At 35.3% G+C, this 14959-nt stretch overlaps 3 protein-coding genes across 3 annotated transcripts; all 3 read left to right on the top strand.

The window, feature by feature from the left end:
* Positions 1 to 1484: 1484 nt before the first annotated feature.
* LOC143580585 (UPF0481 protein At3g47200-like) lies at positions 1485 to 2939 on the top strand. Its single transcript, XM_077063566.1, has one exon. The coding sequence runs from the start codon at positions 1485 to 1487 to the stop codon at positions 2937 to 2939; it is 1455 nt and encodes a 484-aa protein (XP_076919681.1).
* A 2103-nt stretch (positions 2940 to 5042) lies between these two features.
* On the top strand, positions 5043 to 14256 carry LOC143580580 (nuclear intron maturase 3, mitochondrial-like). The gene is made up of 2 exons (XM_077063562.1): positions 5043 to 7287; positions 14152 to 14256. The coding sequence occupies exon 1, from the start codon at positions 5043 to 5045 to the stop codon at positions 7272 to 7274; it is 2232 nt and encodes a 743-aa protein (XP_076919677.1). The 3' UTR covers positions 7275 to 7287; positions 14152 to 14256.
* LOC143580581 (putative methyltransferase PMT7) lies at positions 9573 to 14649 on the top strand. Its single transcript, XM_077063563.1, has 6 exons — positions 9573 to 9986; positions 10462 to 10751; positions 11451 to 11840; positions 12717 to 12963; positions 14152 to 14290; positions 14428 to 14649. The coding sequence occupies exons 1-6, from the start codon at positions 9643 to 9645 to the stop codon at positions 14575 to 14577; spliced, it is 1560 nt and encodes a 519-aa protein (XP_076919678.1). The 5' UTR covers positions 9573 to 9642; the 3' UTR covers positions 14578 to 14649.
* Positions 14650 to 14959: the final 310 nt, after the last annotated feature.

Here is a 14959-nt window from a genome sequence, read left to right on the forward strand (position 1 = left end):
AAAACGACCCATGTACCCTTGGTGCCGTACCGCCGTCGCCATCTAGGGCGACGGTGGCAGGAATACAACATTAACTTTTTCTTTGAACAACGCCACCCTAAAGCTTTGTGTAGTGGAGGGACTACACATAGAGACAAATTCACCAACTTATTCTAAAACTCCGTCCTCATTAACCCCAACTCAAATGTGACGAAATTGTGTCGCGTAGCCCAATTGTGGCGCTTTTCCAACGCAATTTCACGTCACAAACCTATCGTATTTCTAGGAATGCACAACCTCAACCATTTGCTAGAACCACCCGCTGCCGACTCGACCTCGATTACTTTTGTTGTTGTCATAATTTCAAGCTTATTAAAACCATTGCAAACTATCATTTTTAGTCGAAAAAACACGAGTCAACAAAACGTGAAGCGATCAAACATAACACGAAAGATTTGCGCGTTGTTTATGTTAACGGGAACGAATTCCTATCAAATCAACTTTAAATTAGTTTAAATAATTAAATGAAACATGTTAGACATACCATGTGCTCCTCGAGCATATGATACTATACTTGCCCTTGCTATTTAGGTTAATTAGATTTTTGCATTACTTAAACGATGGTCATCAAGCACAAATGTCATTGTTTGGATTTGTCACTACTAGTTAGATTGGCGGAGGTCATAGTCTTTCTATTAATTTTTAGCGGGAAAATCCTTCAGATTTTTACTTGTACACAACTACACATATTGTTTGTATCATAGCCTCATAAAAAAAATTTCTCGATAAATTTAAAAATACATATTTTAAAAGCATAGGAGATAAATCAACACATGATATGTGACTTTCGCTTAGCATTTATAGCATTCAAAAGTAATTTTATAATCACCTAGAAATCAAGTTTATTTTATTTTATTAATCTTTTACTTGGAACTGTTTATTGTCAATGTGTTTTTTAATATTGTTTTTATTCCATAAAAGAAAAGAACACAGTTGTGTATCTTTTACAAATATGTAGATGATGATTTAAATCATTAAAAAGAAATACTTGTAAACATATCAACCAAATTTATCATAAGCTAATCCCACTTTTTGAAGTAATGTGAAACTCATGGGAGTAACTTTATATATACATTAAGTTAGGAATACTATCCCCCTTAATATTATACCTAAAGTGAGTGGTAGTAACTTATGCATCGTTTCATGATTCTTAACTTCATTTGGAGACAACTAAAGTAAAAAAAGATTTCATTATTCTTTTTTTACATTAAGTTATATATACATTCCCCCCTAATATTATACCTAAAGTGAGTGGTAGTAACTTATGCAACGTTTCATGATTCTTAACTTCATTTGGAGACAACTAAAGTAAAAAAAGATTTCATTATTCTCTAGCAAGTACCTACCTATCACACACAAGAGAAAACACACACATATAAATGTCATAACCAAGCACTTGCTTATGATCCCACAATCACCAACATCCTAAACCCTGAAATCCAAAAATGCCGGTGGAAGATATAATCCCAAACCCTGAAATCGCGGTCAACTATGCTGATTATGTTGACTCGATTATCAATGTCAATCCCAGTGCCAGTACTGCCACTGCCAATTCGTCACAACCCGTACCGATCCCCAAAGTTGAAGGATTAGTGAAAAAGACATGTGACTATGAGGAATACTATGTTCCAAAGGCCGTCTCCATTGGTCCCTATCATTTTGGCAAGCCAAACCTCAAGTCGCTCCAAAATCTCAAGCCTGAGTTCACAAACAAGCTCTTTAAAGGCAACAAGGAGGCCTTAACAAGTTTGTATAATAAGCTTGGTGAAATGGTGCAGGATTTAAGAAAGTTTTATGAAGAAGACTCCACAACCGGGTTTAGTGACATGGAATTCACTAACATGATGGTGCTAGATGGTTGTTTTATTGTGTATGTCATTACAATTATCTATTGTGTGGGACTCGAACATTGGGAAGAGTTGAAAAACTATGAGTTTCTCTTAATTTTCCAAGATTTGTTCTTGTTGGAAAATCAAATACCTTTCAAAGTTCTATGGGAAGTGAGGAGGTTGGCTGAAATACAACAAGGGGATTTTATATATGTCATTCAAGCATTCAGCTATCATAGTATTTTAGCATATAGGAGTTCGAAAAGATTCAAATGGTTAGAATCAATACTTAATATCCTAAATGATCAAAGTCAGCGAGAAGAATTGAAATGCTTACATGAATCCCTAGACACATTTATCTGCAACTCACCCAATCATCTTCTCCATATTCTTCATCACAGACTTTGTTGGAGCATAAAATCAGAAATTCCCACGTTAGAATATGGTGTTGAGAATTATGCCAGTAGCAATTATCGCAAAGCTAGTGAGCTTGTGGACATAGGGATCCATTTCAAGCCAAGTGACACCATGTCATTTGCTCGCATTGGGTTTTTCAAAGGCTGTTGGGGGTTCTCCGCAAATGTAGCACTCCTTCCAATAAGAGTGCATGATTACACCAAGCTTGTGTTGTTAAACTTGATAGCGTATGAAAAGTCCATGCACTCAATTGTTGATTCATGGGTTTCGTCGTATGTAAGGCTTCTTGATTCTCTTATTGATGACGCTGAGGATGTTAAGGTACTTAGAAAAGCTTGGGTGCTTGAAAACATGCAAGGGAGTGATAATAAAGTCGCGGAATTCTTCAATGAACTAGGAACTAATCTTCCTGTAAATGGTTTAGCATATATGGATGTTAAGAACAAGATACAAAGGCATTATGGAAATTGGAGGAACACGCTTTTCTACCAACTGAAGAATGAATATTTCAAGAGCCCATGGGCAATTTTTGTACTTCTGGGAGCTTTGTTAGCTCTTTTTCTTAGTGTTGTCCAAACTTACTTCAGTGTTTGGAGTCCAAAAAGCGATTGTGACAATCTTTGCATGTTTTTGAAGAAAAAACATCACTTATAAGAGGCGACGAGTCGAACTGTATCCTTAATTTCGATGTGTTGTTTTATATTTGAGTGTTGTGTGAGATAATATTTGTTATGAGTGCAATGTTGTAACTAAAGAATAAAAGAGTTTTCTATATACGTGTATGATTGTATGTGCGTGTGACTATTATTTGAAAAATAATAGAAATATGTTTTTATTTTATGATGTCTTTTAAATTATGCTTAAAAGAAATGTGAAACTATATTATTAGTCAACATATTTTGTTCCAATTTATAAGGTAGTGGTATAAAACCCTATTAGCCCCTTTTCAATAATTACCTTTTTAGTTTATTTTGATTTTTTTTAATATAAATAAAGATGTAAATATTTTCAGCTAACAATTATTTTTTAATAATAATAAAAAAACTAAGGGCGTGATCTAGATAATGCTCGAGATCAAAATTGAACCCATACCCTAAAACATGTACTATATCCATACCCTACATACCCTACGCGTAGAGTTTGCTTCATAGTCGGGCACGGTTAGAGGTGCACAAAAAACCCAAACCTGGAACCGGACCCGAAATAAAAACCCGGAACCGGTTTTTTTAATACTGAACCCGTACCCGACCCTACCCGTAGGGTATGGATAGGGTATGCATTTCGGTACTAAAACCCAAACCCGAACCGGACCCGATTTGTACACGGTAATACCCGAAAACCCGAAATATCCGGAACCGGATTTTTCCAATACCCGAAACCGGGTATTTCAAAAACCCGATTTATACCCGAAAAATACCTTAAATATACCCGAAAAATACCCCTAAAAAGTGCAAACTTTTAATTAATCCAATATATATTCAAAATATACACAGAAAAAAAGCCCGAAAATAGGGCTTTACCGAAAATAGGGTATTAAAATACCCGGTTTTTGAATACCCGATTATATACTCGATCCGAACCCGATGCATAGAGTATGGTTTTTAGATACAATATCCGGACCCGAACACGACCCGGGTATTAACAATACCCGGTCATAACCGAACCCGCTTCCATACCCGAATCCGGGTATTTGAAAAACCCGATTTGTGCACCTCTAGAGTCTAGACTAGAGGTGCACAAATCGGGTATTATGAAAAACCGGGTTCGGGTATGAAACCGGGTTCAGGTATGATCGGGTATTGAAAAATCGGGTATTAACAATAATCAGGTCGGGTTCGGGTCGGGTATTGGCTTGAAAAACCATACCCTGTGTACCGGGTTCGGGTAGGGTATTGAACCGGGTCTTCAATACCCAGGTATTTGAAGACCCTATTTTCGGGTATTGAAAAAAACCCGTTTTATGGGTTTTGAATACCCTATTTTCCGGGTATTAAAAAAAACCCATTTTCTACAGTTTCTTCTATTAACAGGTTTGCTTCATTTTTTTATCCTAACTCCATTTTTTTGCATACAAACTTCAAAGTTCATTCAAACATACATAACAACTAAACAATAATACAAAAAATATATATTAAATGTATTTTCAGTTGTTTGGTATATCAAAAGGTGTTGCTCTAAACAAGTATTTATATCATATACGTGCTCTAAAAAAGATCCGTTGGAGAACGACTATAGATCTGTGGACAGTCACACAAAAACATGTGCACAAACACTAATATCCTAGCATGCAAAAAATCCGGTTCGGGTATGCAAAAAACCCGGGTTTCGGGTATAACTAGAACCGGGTTTCGGGTATAGTTTAAACCGGGTTTCGGGTTCGGGTATACCTAGAACCGGGTTTCGGGTATTATCGGGTTTAGATCGGGTACGGGTTCGGGTTCGGGTTTCAACATTGAAAGTCATACCCTATCCGTACCCTACGGGTAGGGTCGAGTTCGGGTTCGGGTATTAAATACCCGGGTTTTAGAAAAACCGGTTTCAGGTTTTTTTTCGGGTCCGGTTTCGAGTTCGGGTTTTTTGTGCACCTCTAGTCTAGACACGGACACACCGGTATCTCCGGTTTCGAGTTTTCAGGCTGAAACTGTTAACGCTAATCTTTATTTGATGTAATGCCCATTAATTCTATTGGGCTCAACTTAATAGCCCTAAAGTTAACATAACAAACTCCATTAACCACACACTCACTCACTTCCGCCAATGCTTTTAATTTTCCGGCGAACCACCGTCACACTCCCTCCGGCAAGGTTCCTCACCACCGTATCTCCGCCGCCGGAACCCTTAACAAAACCCCAACTCAAAACCCTAGTCTTATCCAATTACCACCACGGCAAGTTCACCAACCTCTTCCAAAACGTCATCGTTTCACCCTCCGTCTTATTAACCGCCGCCCACAACTTAACCCACTCACCAGACCCACCAATTCCCGCCAATTTCTTCTCAATTCCATCACTTTCCAGCGATCTGTACCAAAACACGTTCGATTTCGAGTCCAATTGCATCAAATTAACAAACGAAAACGACCCATGTACCCTAATTCTACCCAATTTGAAGCTCAAGGTCTTAATTGAATCAATTAGACTCGTTCTTGAGCTTGTGTATGATGACCGGTTTGCTACTTTTAGCTACGGTGGTCGGGTTAATCTCGGTCGGCATACCGCGATTCGGTATATTAAGAACACTGTTGAAAATCCCAATTGGTGGTTTACTGTTACGTTTAATGATATTAATGATAATAAGTTTAAAAAGATTGAAACTTTGAATAAGTTGTGTTTGATTATTGAACAGAAGGTTGATGATAAGATGTTAATTGGTGTAATTAGGAAGTTGGTTGAGTTTAATTTAGCCCGGATCGAATTTGGGGGTGGGTGTTTAGGAAACGGGTTTCCGCAAGAATTCGGGTTGGATTCGATGTTGGTTAATGTTTACTTAAATGGGTTTGATCAGAAGTTGCAAGAGTTGAGGTTGATGATTAATAAGGAGACATTGAAAGATAGATTAGAGAATCAAGAAAATGGTGATGAGTATACGGTGTATAAGCCGTTAAAGGTTTATGCGGTTAGATACTTGGATGAAGTGCTTGTGATTACGTCTGGGACGAAGGGTTTAACGGTGAAGTTAAAGAATCTTGTGGTTAAGTTTCTTGAGGATAATTTGGGTTTGGAGGTTGATAAGGGGAAGACGGTTGTGCATAGTGCGGGCTCGGAGGAGATTCGGTTTTTGGGGATGGATATTCGGGCGGTGACGCCTTCGGTTTTGAATCCACCGATGTCGGAAAAGGCGATTAGGGCGAGGAAAAAGTATTTGAGACAGAAGGAAGTGAGGCTGCAAGAGCTTAAGAATAGACGGGAGACGAATAGGAAGAAACTCGGTTTGAAGATCTTTGATCATGTTTATAAGAAGTTGAAAACGAGTAACGGGTTCAAGTTTGATTTTGATATTGAGAAAGAGGTTAACGAGATTTTTGAAGTTTGGGGTCGTGAAACGGTTGATGAGGTTTTGAAGTCGGTTGATGAGCGTGCAGCGTTGTATCGTAACCTTTCGGGTGGTGATTTTTTGTCGTTGAAGCGAATTCGAGATCAACTTCCTTTCGAACTTGTGGATTCATATGACAAGTTTCAAGAAAAAGTTGATGCATATTTGAATCCAGTGAAAGCTAGAAGGGAGATAGAACAAAGAGAGTTAAAGTTGGAAGAAGAAGAAGAAAAGAAATACACGGAACGAACGGTCAAAGATTTGACCGTGCTTCGTGTAAAAGTCGATGCACCCGACCGGTTAGTTAGACAGGCGGTTAGGTTAGCCGGGTTCACGAACAACATGGGCCGGCCTAGACCGATCAGTTCACTCATGGTTGTAGACGACGTCGATATTATCAAATGGTACGCGGGTGTAGGAAAACGATGGCTTGATTACTTTTGTTGTTGTCATAATTTCAAGATCATTAAAACCATTGTAAACTACCATTTACGATTCTCATGCATATTAACTTTAGCCGAGAAACACGAGTCAACAAAACGTGAAGCGATCAAACATTTCACGAAAGATCTGCGTGTTTTTGATGTTGATGGGAACGAAATATTTAGCTTTCCTACCGAACGGGAGATTAAAATGATGGGTGATAAGAATCTTGTTGACCCGAAGCCTGTGGACGGGGCTTTGACTATGTTGTTGACTCGGTTGGCGGTAGATGAGGATTTGTATCGATGTGGGGTTCATTTTTGCGAAAGATTTGACACGATTGTTTATCGGATTCGGTTGCTGCAAAAAGATTTGAACTTGGATGATGAGAAACCATGGGTTTTGGGTATGGGTGTTGTTCATGATGTTTTTGATAGAAAGTGTGTTCCTTTGTGTTCAGATCATGTAAGTGAGATGTACATTGGTGCACTTACACTCCAAGATGTTGACTTTTCAAGTTTACTAGATGTTTGACTTAATATTTGAGGTATAAACTTGTAAGTTGTATTTGTTCATATAGTCATTTTATTGTAAAATTTAGGAAAAATGAGAGAATTTTATTTTATTTTAAGATTTTTTTAATGTTATGTTTTTTTTTATAAACTTTAACATTGATTAGAAATTTCATATTTACCCAACAATTCATAGCTGCTTTTACAACAATTTCATATTTTTTACAATCCTGTTTTTTTAAAGAATTTGAGTTTAATGTACAACTCAATGTCTTCTAAGGCTGTAATATCTTACAAATACAACTCTTTTTGGACATTTAAGTGATTCTCCTTCTATAAGTATAAAAACTTTTTGAAAATCAAGAGCTTTTGTGACAATTTTATCGACAAGCTGATGAATTTAGGGCTTAAAATGATCTATTGTGCTTATCGGTTCGGTTATTGGTTTATTCATTTGGAAATTATATTAGTCAAAACCAAAAACATAACCGAACTGTAAATTCAAAACTGGACCGAAAACCACATTCGAAGTTGGTTTATTTCTTTTAAAACATTTTTACAATGTTATTTGTTATTGAATTTTGTCGGGCTAAATAAACTTGGGTTAAAGATGTAATCGAGTTGGTTAGTTATCAAACCTCAAATAGCCATTATTCGATTTGGGTTGGCTCGAATTTTTGTTTAAATAGTTTGAAACTGAATAACGAATACCCTAAAAAAGAGTAGATGAAATCTAACGAAGACTGATTGATTCTCTAAAATTAATTTATTTAACGACTAACACACACTCTTTACCCGGTAAACGACACTTTTGGTCGCTAACATCTGTTGCGGTGTTCGCGACCGACGTAGCACAAATCCCTTGCTAGTGCCCCTGTTGAAGCCACCACAACACACATTCTACATTAGGGATGAGCCTGAGACAGTACCTGTATCCGTACACGTACCTGTACCCAATTGTACTCGTATCGAAAATCAATAAAACATGTACCAATACTCGTACCCAAATTTTCGGTATTAGTAGGGGTATTTCGGTACGATGCCCGTTTTTGTACCACCTTGGTTTTTTATTTTCAAATCTTCGGCGATTTTGAATCTGGTACCAGTACAAGCAACAAACAACCTGAATTAGTCAGAGTATCGGAAATTGCATAGGTACGTGACAGGTACCATATTAGTACAAGTACCAAATTGGTCGCCGATTTAATAATAAGATAGTATTGAAGAACCCTAATTCGGTCGCCGTATTTAAGTGATTTGTTTGTTAATTCCGAGTATTGGATGTTATATTATTTAATATTGAAGAAACGTTAGGTATTTGTTCAATAATAACATGGTTAGGGAATTATATTTTATATATGAATTATGAAAAATACAACTATATATACCATAAAAAAAACTGATAATTGAACACAAGTCGACATGTGTCCCTTGAACTCACACTGAAGCTCAAACATTGATGACACATTATTATTACCAGCAGCTGCATGCTCTGGTCTTCACACGCCACTCATGTTCTAATCAAAACCCTAATCCCACTTTACCTTCAAAATTATCAATCAAATCAAATGGCCCGATTCGGGTGGTCCACATACAATTCAAAATCAGGGCGATTAATAATGTTGGTTGTTCTAGTAATCACTGCGTCTTTCTTTACCGGAACGTATTTTGGACGGAATTATCCATCGTCGGAATTATTAGGAATATAATATTTGAAGCTTGAAATTAGCTTAATTTGTGAAAAAGATTGTATCTTGCATGAATTATTAGTTACAAAGGGGAAACTTTTGTGTATTCTTGGGAGGGTAACTCATGTTCGGCTTGGTTTCTAAACGATACGAGCCCGGCTGGCTTGGTTTGTAAACGGGCCGAGCTGATCCTGTTTGTTTTGTAAACGAGCCGGGCTGGCTTGGTTTTTAAAAGCGACGAGCTGAGGCTGACTTGGTTTGTAAACGAGACGGCCCAAGCCGGCTTTGCTTGAAATGAGATGAGCGGAGCCAGCTTGGTTTGTATGTAAGTAACACGATTTCGAACATGTCTTTTTCGGGCATTCCGAGTCACGAGCAATTTGAACATCTTTAGACCTAGTATCAGGGGGGAGGGGGTAAACGAACCAAGCCGAACTCGACTAGACTCTAGCTCGGCTTATCTAACTTACTAGAGCTCAAGCAGTGTATTTCATTAAGATACACTTTTTAATTTTTTTTAATATATAATTTTAATTACAATATTAACATACAACTTAACATATATTATTTACTTATTTTTTTCATAAATTTCTATTATAATAATAGTTATGAAATATGTATATACATGCAGGTACTCCAACATTTAGTAACAAAATCACACTTACTCATCGTATATCACCGCTCACAATCCCCGAATCTGGGATGAACATATGTCCCATGGAATTTAACGAGCACATTCCGTGTCACGATCCATCATACATAAAAGAATTATCCCCAGTTTTGGATCATTCTAAACGAGAAGAATTAGAGAGACATTGTCCGCCACTAGAAAGACGTTTATTTTGCTTAATACCGCCACCCGAAGATTACAAGTTGCCAATAAAATGGCCGAAGAGTCGAGATTATGTTTGGCGGAACAATGTGAATCATTCGCACCTTTCGGAAGTCAAAGGTGGTCAAAATTGGGTGCATGAAAAAGGTCAACTTTGGTGGTTTCCGGGCGGTGGGACCCATTTTAAACATGGAGCTAGTGAGTATATTCAGAGGTATGTTAAATGGACTTCCTTTTAGTCTGAATACTTTCTTGATTATAAATTTACCTCAAAGTTTCACTTTTGACTATTGACTATTTAATGCTTTATGTGAAGAAATTAAAGATTTTGATTAAAAAAACGCACTTTTTATTTTATTTTATTTTTTTAGTTCAAGGAGTATTGACGATTAAAAGTTTTTAAAGTGCCCATGTGTATTCTTGATTTTTTAAAACTTAGATTTATAATTTTTTTTAACTCTTAACGTGTCCGTTATCCTAAACGTACTAATGTTAAAAATGCTTAACACTAAAATTGATATCTTTATTATGTTAACCGTTCATTCATGCTAGGGATCATTTTTGTTACATTTATTCATAAGTTGGGACCGGTGATGTACTTTCTCATACCGAGGACCAAAGTAAAATTTGATCATACCGCAGGGACCATCCGTGCAACTTTTTATTTATTTAGTTTCTTAGTGATGCAGACTAGGCAATATGACAACAAACGAGACTGGTGATCTTTGTTCGGTTGGAGTATATCAAGTTCTTGACGTCGGTTGCGGTGTTGCTAGCTTTTCTGCGTATCTTTCTCCATTAAATATAAACACAATGTCGTTTGATCCTAAAGACGGACACGAAAATCAAATTCAGTTTGCTTTAGAACGCGGTATCTGTGCAATGATATCTGCTTTAGCCACAAAACAACTCCCTTTTCCTGCCAATTCTTTTGAAATGGTTCATTGTTCAAGATGCCGTGTTGATTGGCACGAAAACGGTATTTTTGTACAATTTATCATATTACTTAGAATAGCACACGTCCTTCAACTAGGGTGTTCAAAAAACCGTTTAGTCCAAATCTAGCTAAATCAGCCGGTTCGCCCGAATTAGGAGTGAAGGTTTCAGTTTACGGTTTGGAACGGGCTGGATAATCTTAATAAAAGTAAAATATGTTTTGCACATATAGGAATCAAACAGTTATAATACATGTAAGTATTTCTAGTTAATTAAACCTATACATTATTATTTTAACTGATTCCGCGTTATTAATTTTTTTGTAACTCTTATTGTGTTAACTGATTCCGCGTTATTAGTTGTCATGTGTATCCGTTCAAAACAAAAAAAAATTTAGTTTTTACCCATTTGATAGTAAATAAAATAAAATAAGTTATTTACTGTAAATCATTTCAGCATGTAACGTTCTCTCGTGTATTAACAAGTAATCGTTTTCGTTTTATTTACCAACAAACGAATATATATGATATTTTTGTATTTTGAAAGGGTAAAAGTATGATATTATGACACTAAAAATGACATTACCAAAAGTTCAAACTAATTATGACATTTGTTATGTTCTTATCATTAAGGGTAATTAAGGGTAATTTAGTCAATTCACACGCACTTAACTGGAAAAACGTACGCCCGTGGGACCATCCGAGTAATTATCTCTTACGTTAACTTTATATGTTATGTGCAGATGGAATTCTACTAAAAGAAATAAACCGACTTCTTCGGTCAAACGGTTATTTTATATATTCGGGTCCTCCAGCTTACAGAAACGACAAAGATTATCCTGCTATTTGGGAAAAAATGGTGAATGTAACTTCTAGAATGTGTTGGAAGCTTATTGCTAGGAAGGTTCAAACTGCAATATGGATTAAAGAAGCTGACGTGGCATGCCTTCAACGTAATGCAGAACGAAATCTTATAAGTATATGTGATTCTGCAGATGATACTAGTAATAAACCTTCATGGAAAATACCATTGAAGAATTGTGTTACACTTAACACTGCGGGTCCCAGTTTGCGCAAACTCCCTCCTATACCGCAACGGTTTTCGGTTTATACAGAAAGTCTAAATAATATAGGTACAGGTTTATATATATATGTGTGCGCACACACACACACATACACACGATCAAGATCATTTCAAAACTTCCAAATCATTTCAGAACTTCCAAATATATTTAAACTTATTGAGGGTAGTTTTGTCATTTATTATGCGTAGTTTTATGATTACATATATGTAAATTGGTTATTGCACATATATGCAAGTTGATTATTACCCATAGTAAACTCGTGATTACGTAAAATATATGTAATTTTAATAAATGTTTTAGTTTTGTGAGAATACGCAGAATCAATGTTAGCTATTTCATTTTATGATCGATGATTTGTATTTTTTAAAATTTTGTACTTCTTACATATACACGTGTAGGTTATTTACATCAAAGACTTATCAAATTAATAATTTCATACACATATTTTTGGCTTTCTTTTGTTTATTTACAGATATGCAGCTTATATACATAAATGAACAATCAAACTATTTCTTCAAATTTTTGTTTGATTTTGTATTGTTTGTTTGTTTGTTTAACTACACGTGTATAGCTTATATACATAAACGAACAATCATACTAATTGCTCGTTTTCTTTTTCTAATTTTGTACCGTTTCGAAATTTGTAATGTTTTACACATGTGTTATATACATAAACGAACAATCAGTCTAATTTGTTTGTATTTTCTTTATTTCAAGAGAGGAAATAAAAACAATAACCATTACATTTATATGTTATTCTCTTATTTTAAAACTTTTGGAAATGAAAAAAACAAATGACTCGAAATTGTTCTGAATGTTCTCGCAATATATAGTGTTCTGAATTGATTTCGCCCCTATATACATATTCTATGCGTGTGACCGAAACATATAGATACAAATAATGCATATATGTAACTTTTGCAGGTATGACACAAGATAAGTTTTTATCGGATACCCTTTATTGGCAAGATCAAGTTCGTGAATATTGGAGGTTGATGAATGTTGACCAGTCAACGATAAGAAATATTATGGACATGAATGCCCTTTATGGTGGATTTGCAGTTGCGTTTAGTACTTGGCCTGTTTGGGTGATGAATGTGGTCCCTGCAACAACAAATGACACTTTGTCGGCAATTTATGAACGAGGTTTAATCGGTGCGTTTCATGATTGGTAAGTTTAGTTACAAGTTTTTATCTATTTACTTGTTAGTAGGTTAATTTGGGTTATGTAATATGTTGGGTCAAACGGGTAAAAAGGTTTAGCAAACTCCAAAAATGTCTTTAATTGCATAAACATTTCCTAAAAGTTTTGGACAATTTGTACCAAAAAGTTCGACCAAAACATAATTGACCCGTTGCCTGATCCACTCATTTCGCACCTCTATATGATATGGATGTAAACGAGCCAAGCCACGGTCGGCTCAGGCTTGTTAATCTTAACAATTAAGCTGAAATGCTGAGCTCTAGCTCGGCTTGTCTAAAAGTTCTAACCAGCTCGTTGATGTTTATAACTCTAAAAAAATTTGAATTTTTTACACATTGATATACATGAAAAACATAATATTTTTAACATACATGTAATGTATATTTTATAAATTACAGAATATATAATTTATGTATATTAAAATTTGGGTTATAATTTATGTATATGTTAAAATTTGGGCTTTAATTTAGATGAGTTAACGGGCCAGCTAACCATGGGTCGGGCTCGGCTCATTTATCATAATGAGCTGAAACGTTGAGCTCGAGCTCAGCTCATAAAAAAATATTGTTAATTTTGAGTTTCTGACATTTATATTATACAAAAACATAAAATAATAATTTTGACATACACGCAATGTTGGCCCAGACGGATCAAACAATCGAATCAAACGAACGAACAAAAAAACAAACACGAGATATTGAGGTGACAACCCTCGACTCTTCTCATATATCAAACGAACTTCTCAAACGAACATAACTTCACGATCATACAAGGAGAAAAGACTCTCTTGACTCTCTCTTAACTCTCACCAATAAAACTAATAAACTAAACCCTATTTATAGACTCACTAAACTTGCTCTCCAAGACATATCTTTCATAAACCTACTATAATTCAAATAACTAAATAAATATATCATAATAAACCCTTAACTTTATTAATAATCAAGATTTATCCTTCACGCAATGTTGAATTTATAAACTACAGAATTTATAAATTGGGATTTTTTTAGATGAGTCAGATAAGTGAGCCATTGAGCTATCTAACCTTGTCTCGGGCTTGGCTCGTTTACAAACCAAGCCGTTTTCTAGTAAGTCTCAAGCCGCAAGCTTTTTGAACAACCCTATATGATACTTATCTTTTTAAACCATTTATAGGTGTGAACCATTTTCATCATATCCACGAACGTATGATTTGTTACATGCAAATGATCTCTTCTCTCACTATGGAAACAATAAAGAAGGTTGCTTAGTTGAAGATATCATGCTCGAAATGGACCGTCTTATACGGCCTCAGGTATATTTTTTTGTTTGAATAATTTCACATATAAAAATAAGTACATACATTAATCAATCTTAATAAGTTACAAGTTTACACTTAGCATGAGATTAGATGTTTTAAATAAACTTGGTCATTGAACTTGTTTTATGCAGGGATTTATTATTATTAGAGACGGCGAGTCGATTATATCAAGAATAAAAGAAATTGCCCCAAAATTTTTATGGGAGGTGAAGTCATTTGTGCTTGAAGATCAACAAAAGCAACTAATAATTTGCCAAAAAAAGTTTTGGGCAATTGTTTGATTATGATACAAAATGCTAAGGTTTGGATTTTTAAACTTGTTTAACAAATTTAGTTATTAGTTTATGTATAATATTAGGTATATTTTTCATCATTATGGCTTTTTAAATCACATAGTCAACTCTCAAGTTTGTAATTATTTCTCTTTTAGTGCTTAGTAGGATTTTTTTAAATGTTTTAGTTTATATTTCTTTGTTTATCTATACATTTAGCATTTTTTTTTCTTTTTAATTTTATAAATCAGATTTATAGTTAAATCTTTTATTGATAGTCTCTTCAAATTTGAGAAGACAATAGTAGATGTTTTGTGGTGGCGTTGTGGTGGAGCGGTGGTGCTAAAAGATAGAAGAAAGCAAGGAGGCTATTTGCTATGAGTGCGTTGTA

Source organism: Bidens hawaiensis, unplaced genomic scaffold, assembly GCF_021521415.1.
Source record: "Bidens hawaiensis isolate Kalapana, Puna unplaced genomic scaffold, B.hawaiensis_p1.1 tig00030531_1, whole genome shotgun sequence".
In the NCBI taxonomy this organism is placed as follows: Eukaryota; Viridiplantae; Streptophyta; class Magnoliopsida; order Asterales; family Asteraceae; genus Bidens; species Bidens hawaiensis.

Coding starts and splice junctions, on each gene's coding strand:
- LOC143580585 (XM_077063566.1), top strand. CDS start 1,485: ATGCCGGTGGAAGATATAATCCCAAACCCTGAAATCGCGGTCAACTAT.
- LOC143580580 (XM_077063562.1), top strand. CDS start 5,043: ATGCTTTTAATTTTCCGGCGAACCACCGTCACACTCCCTCCGGCAAGG.
- LOC143580581 (XM_077063563.1), top strand. CDS start 9,643: ATGAACATATGTCCCATGGAATTTAACGAGCACATTCCGTGTCACGAT. Junction 10,752..11,450: donor TGTTGATTGGCACGAAAACG/GTATTTTTGTAC, acceptor TGTTATGTGCAG/ATGGAATTCTACTAAAAGAA. Junction 11,841..12,716: donor AGAAAGTCTAAATAATATAG/GTACAGGTTTAT, acceptor TAACTTTTGCAG/GTATGACACAAGATAAGTTT.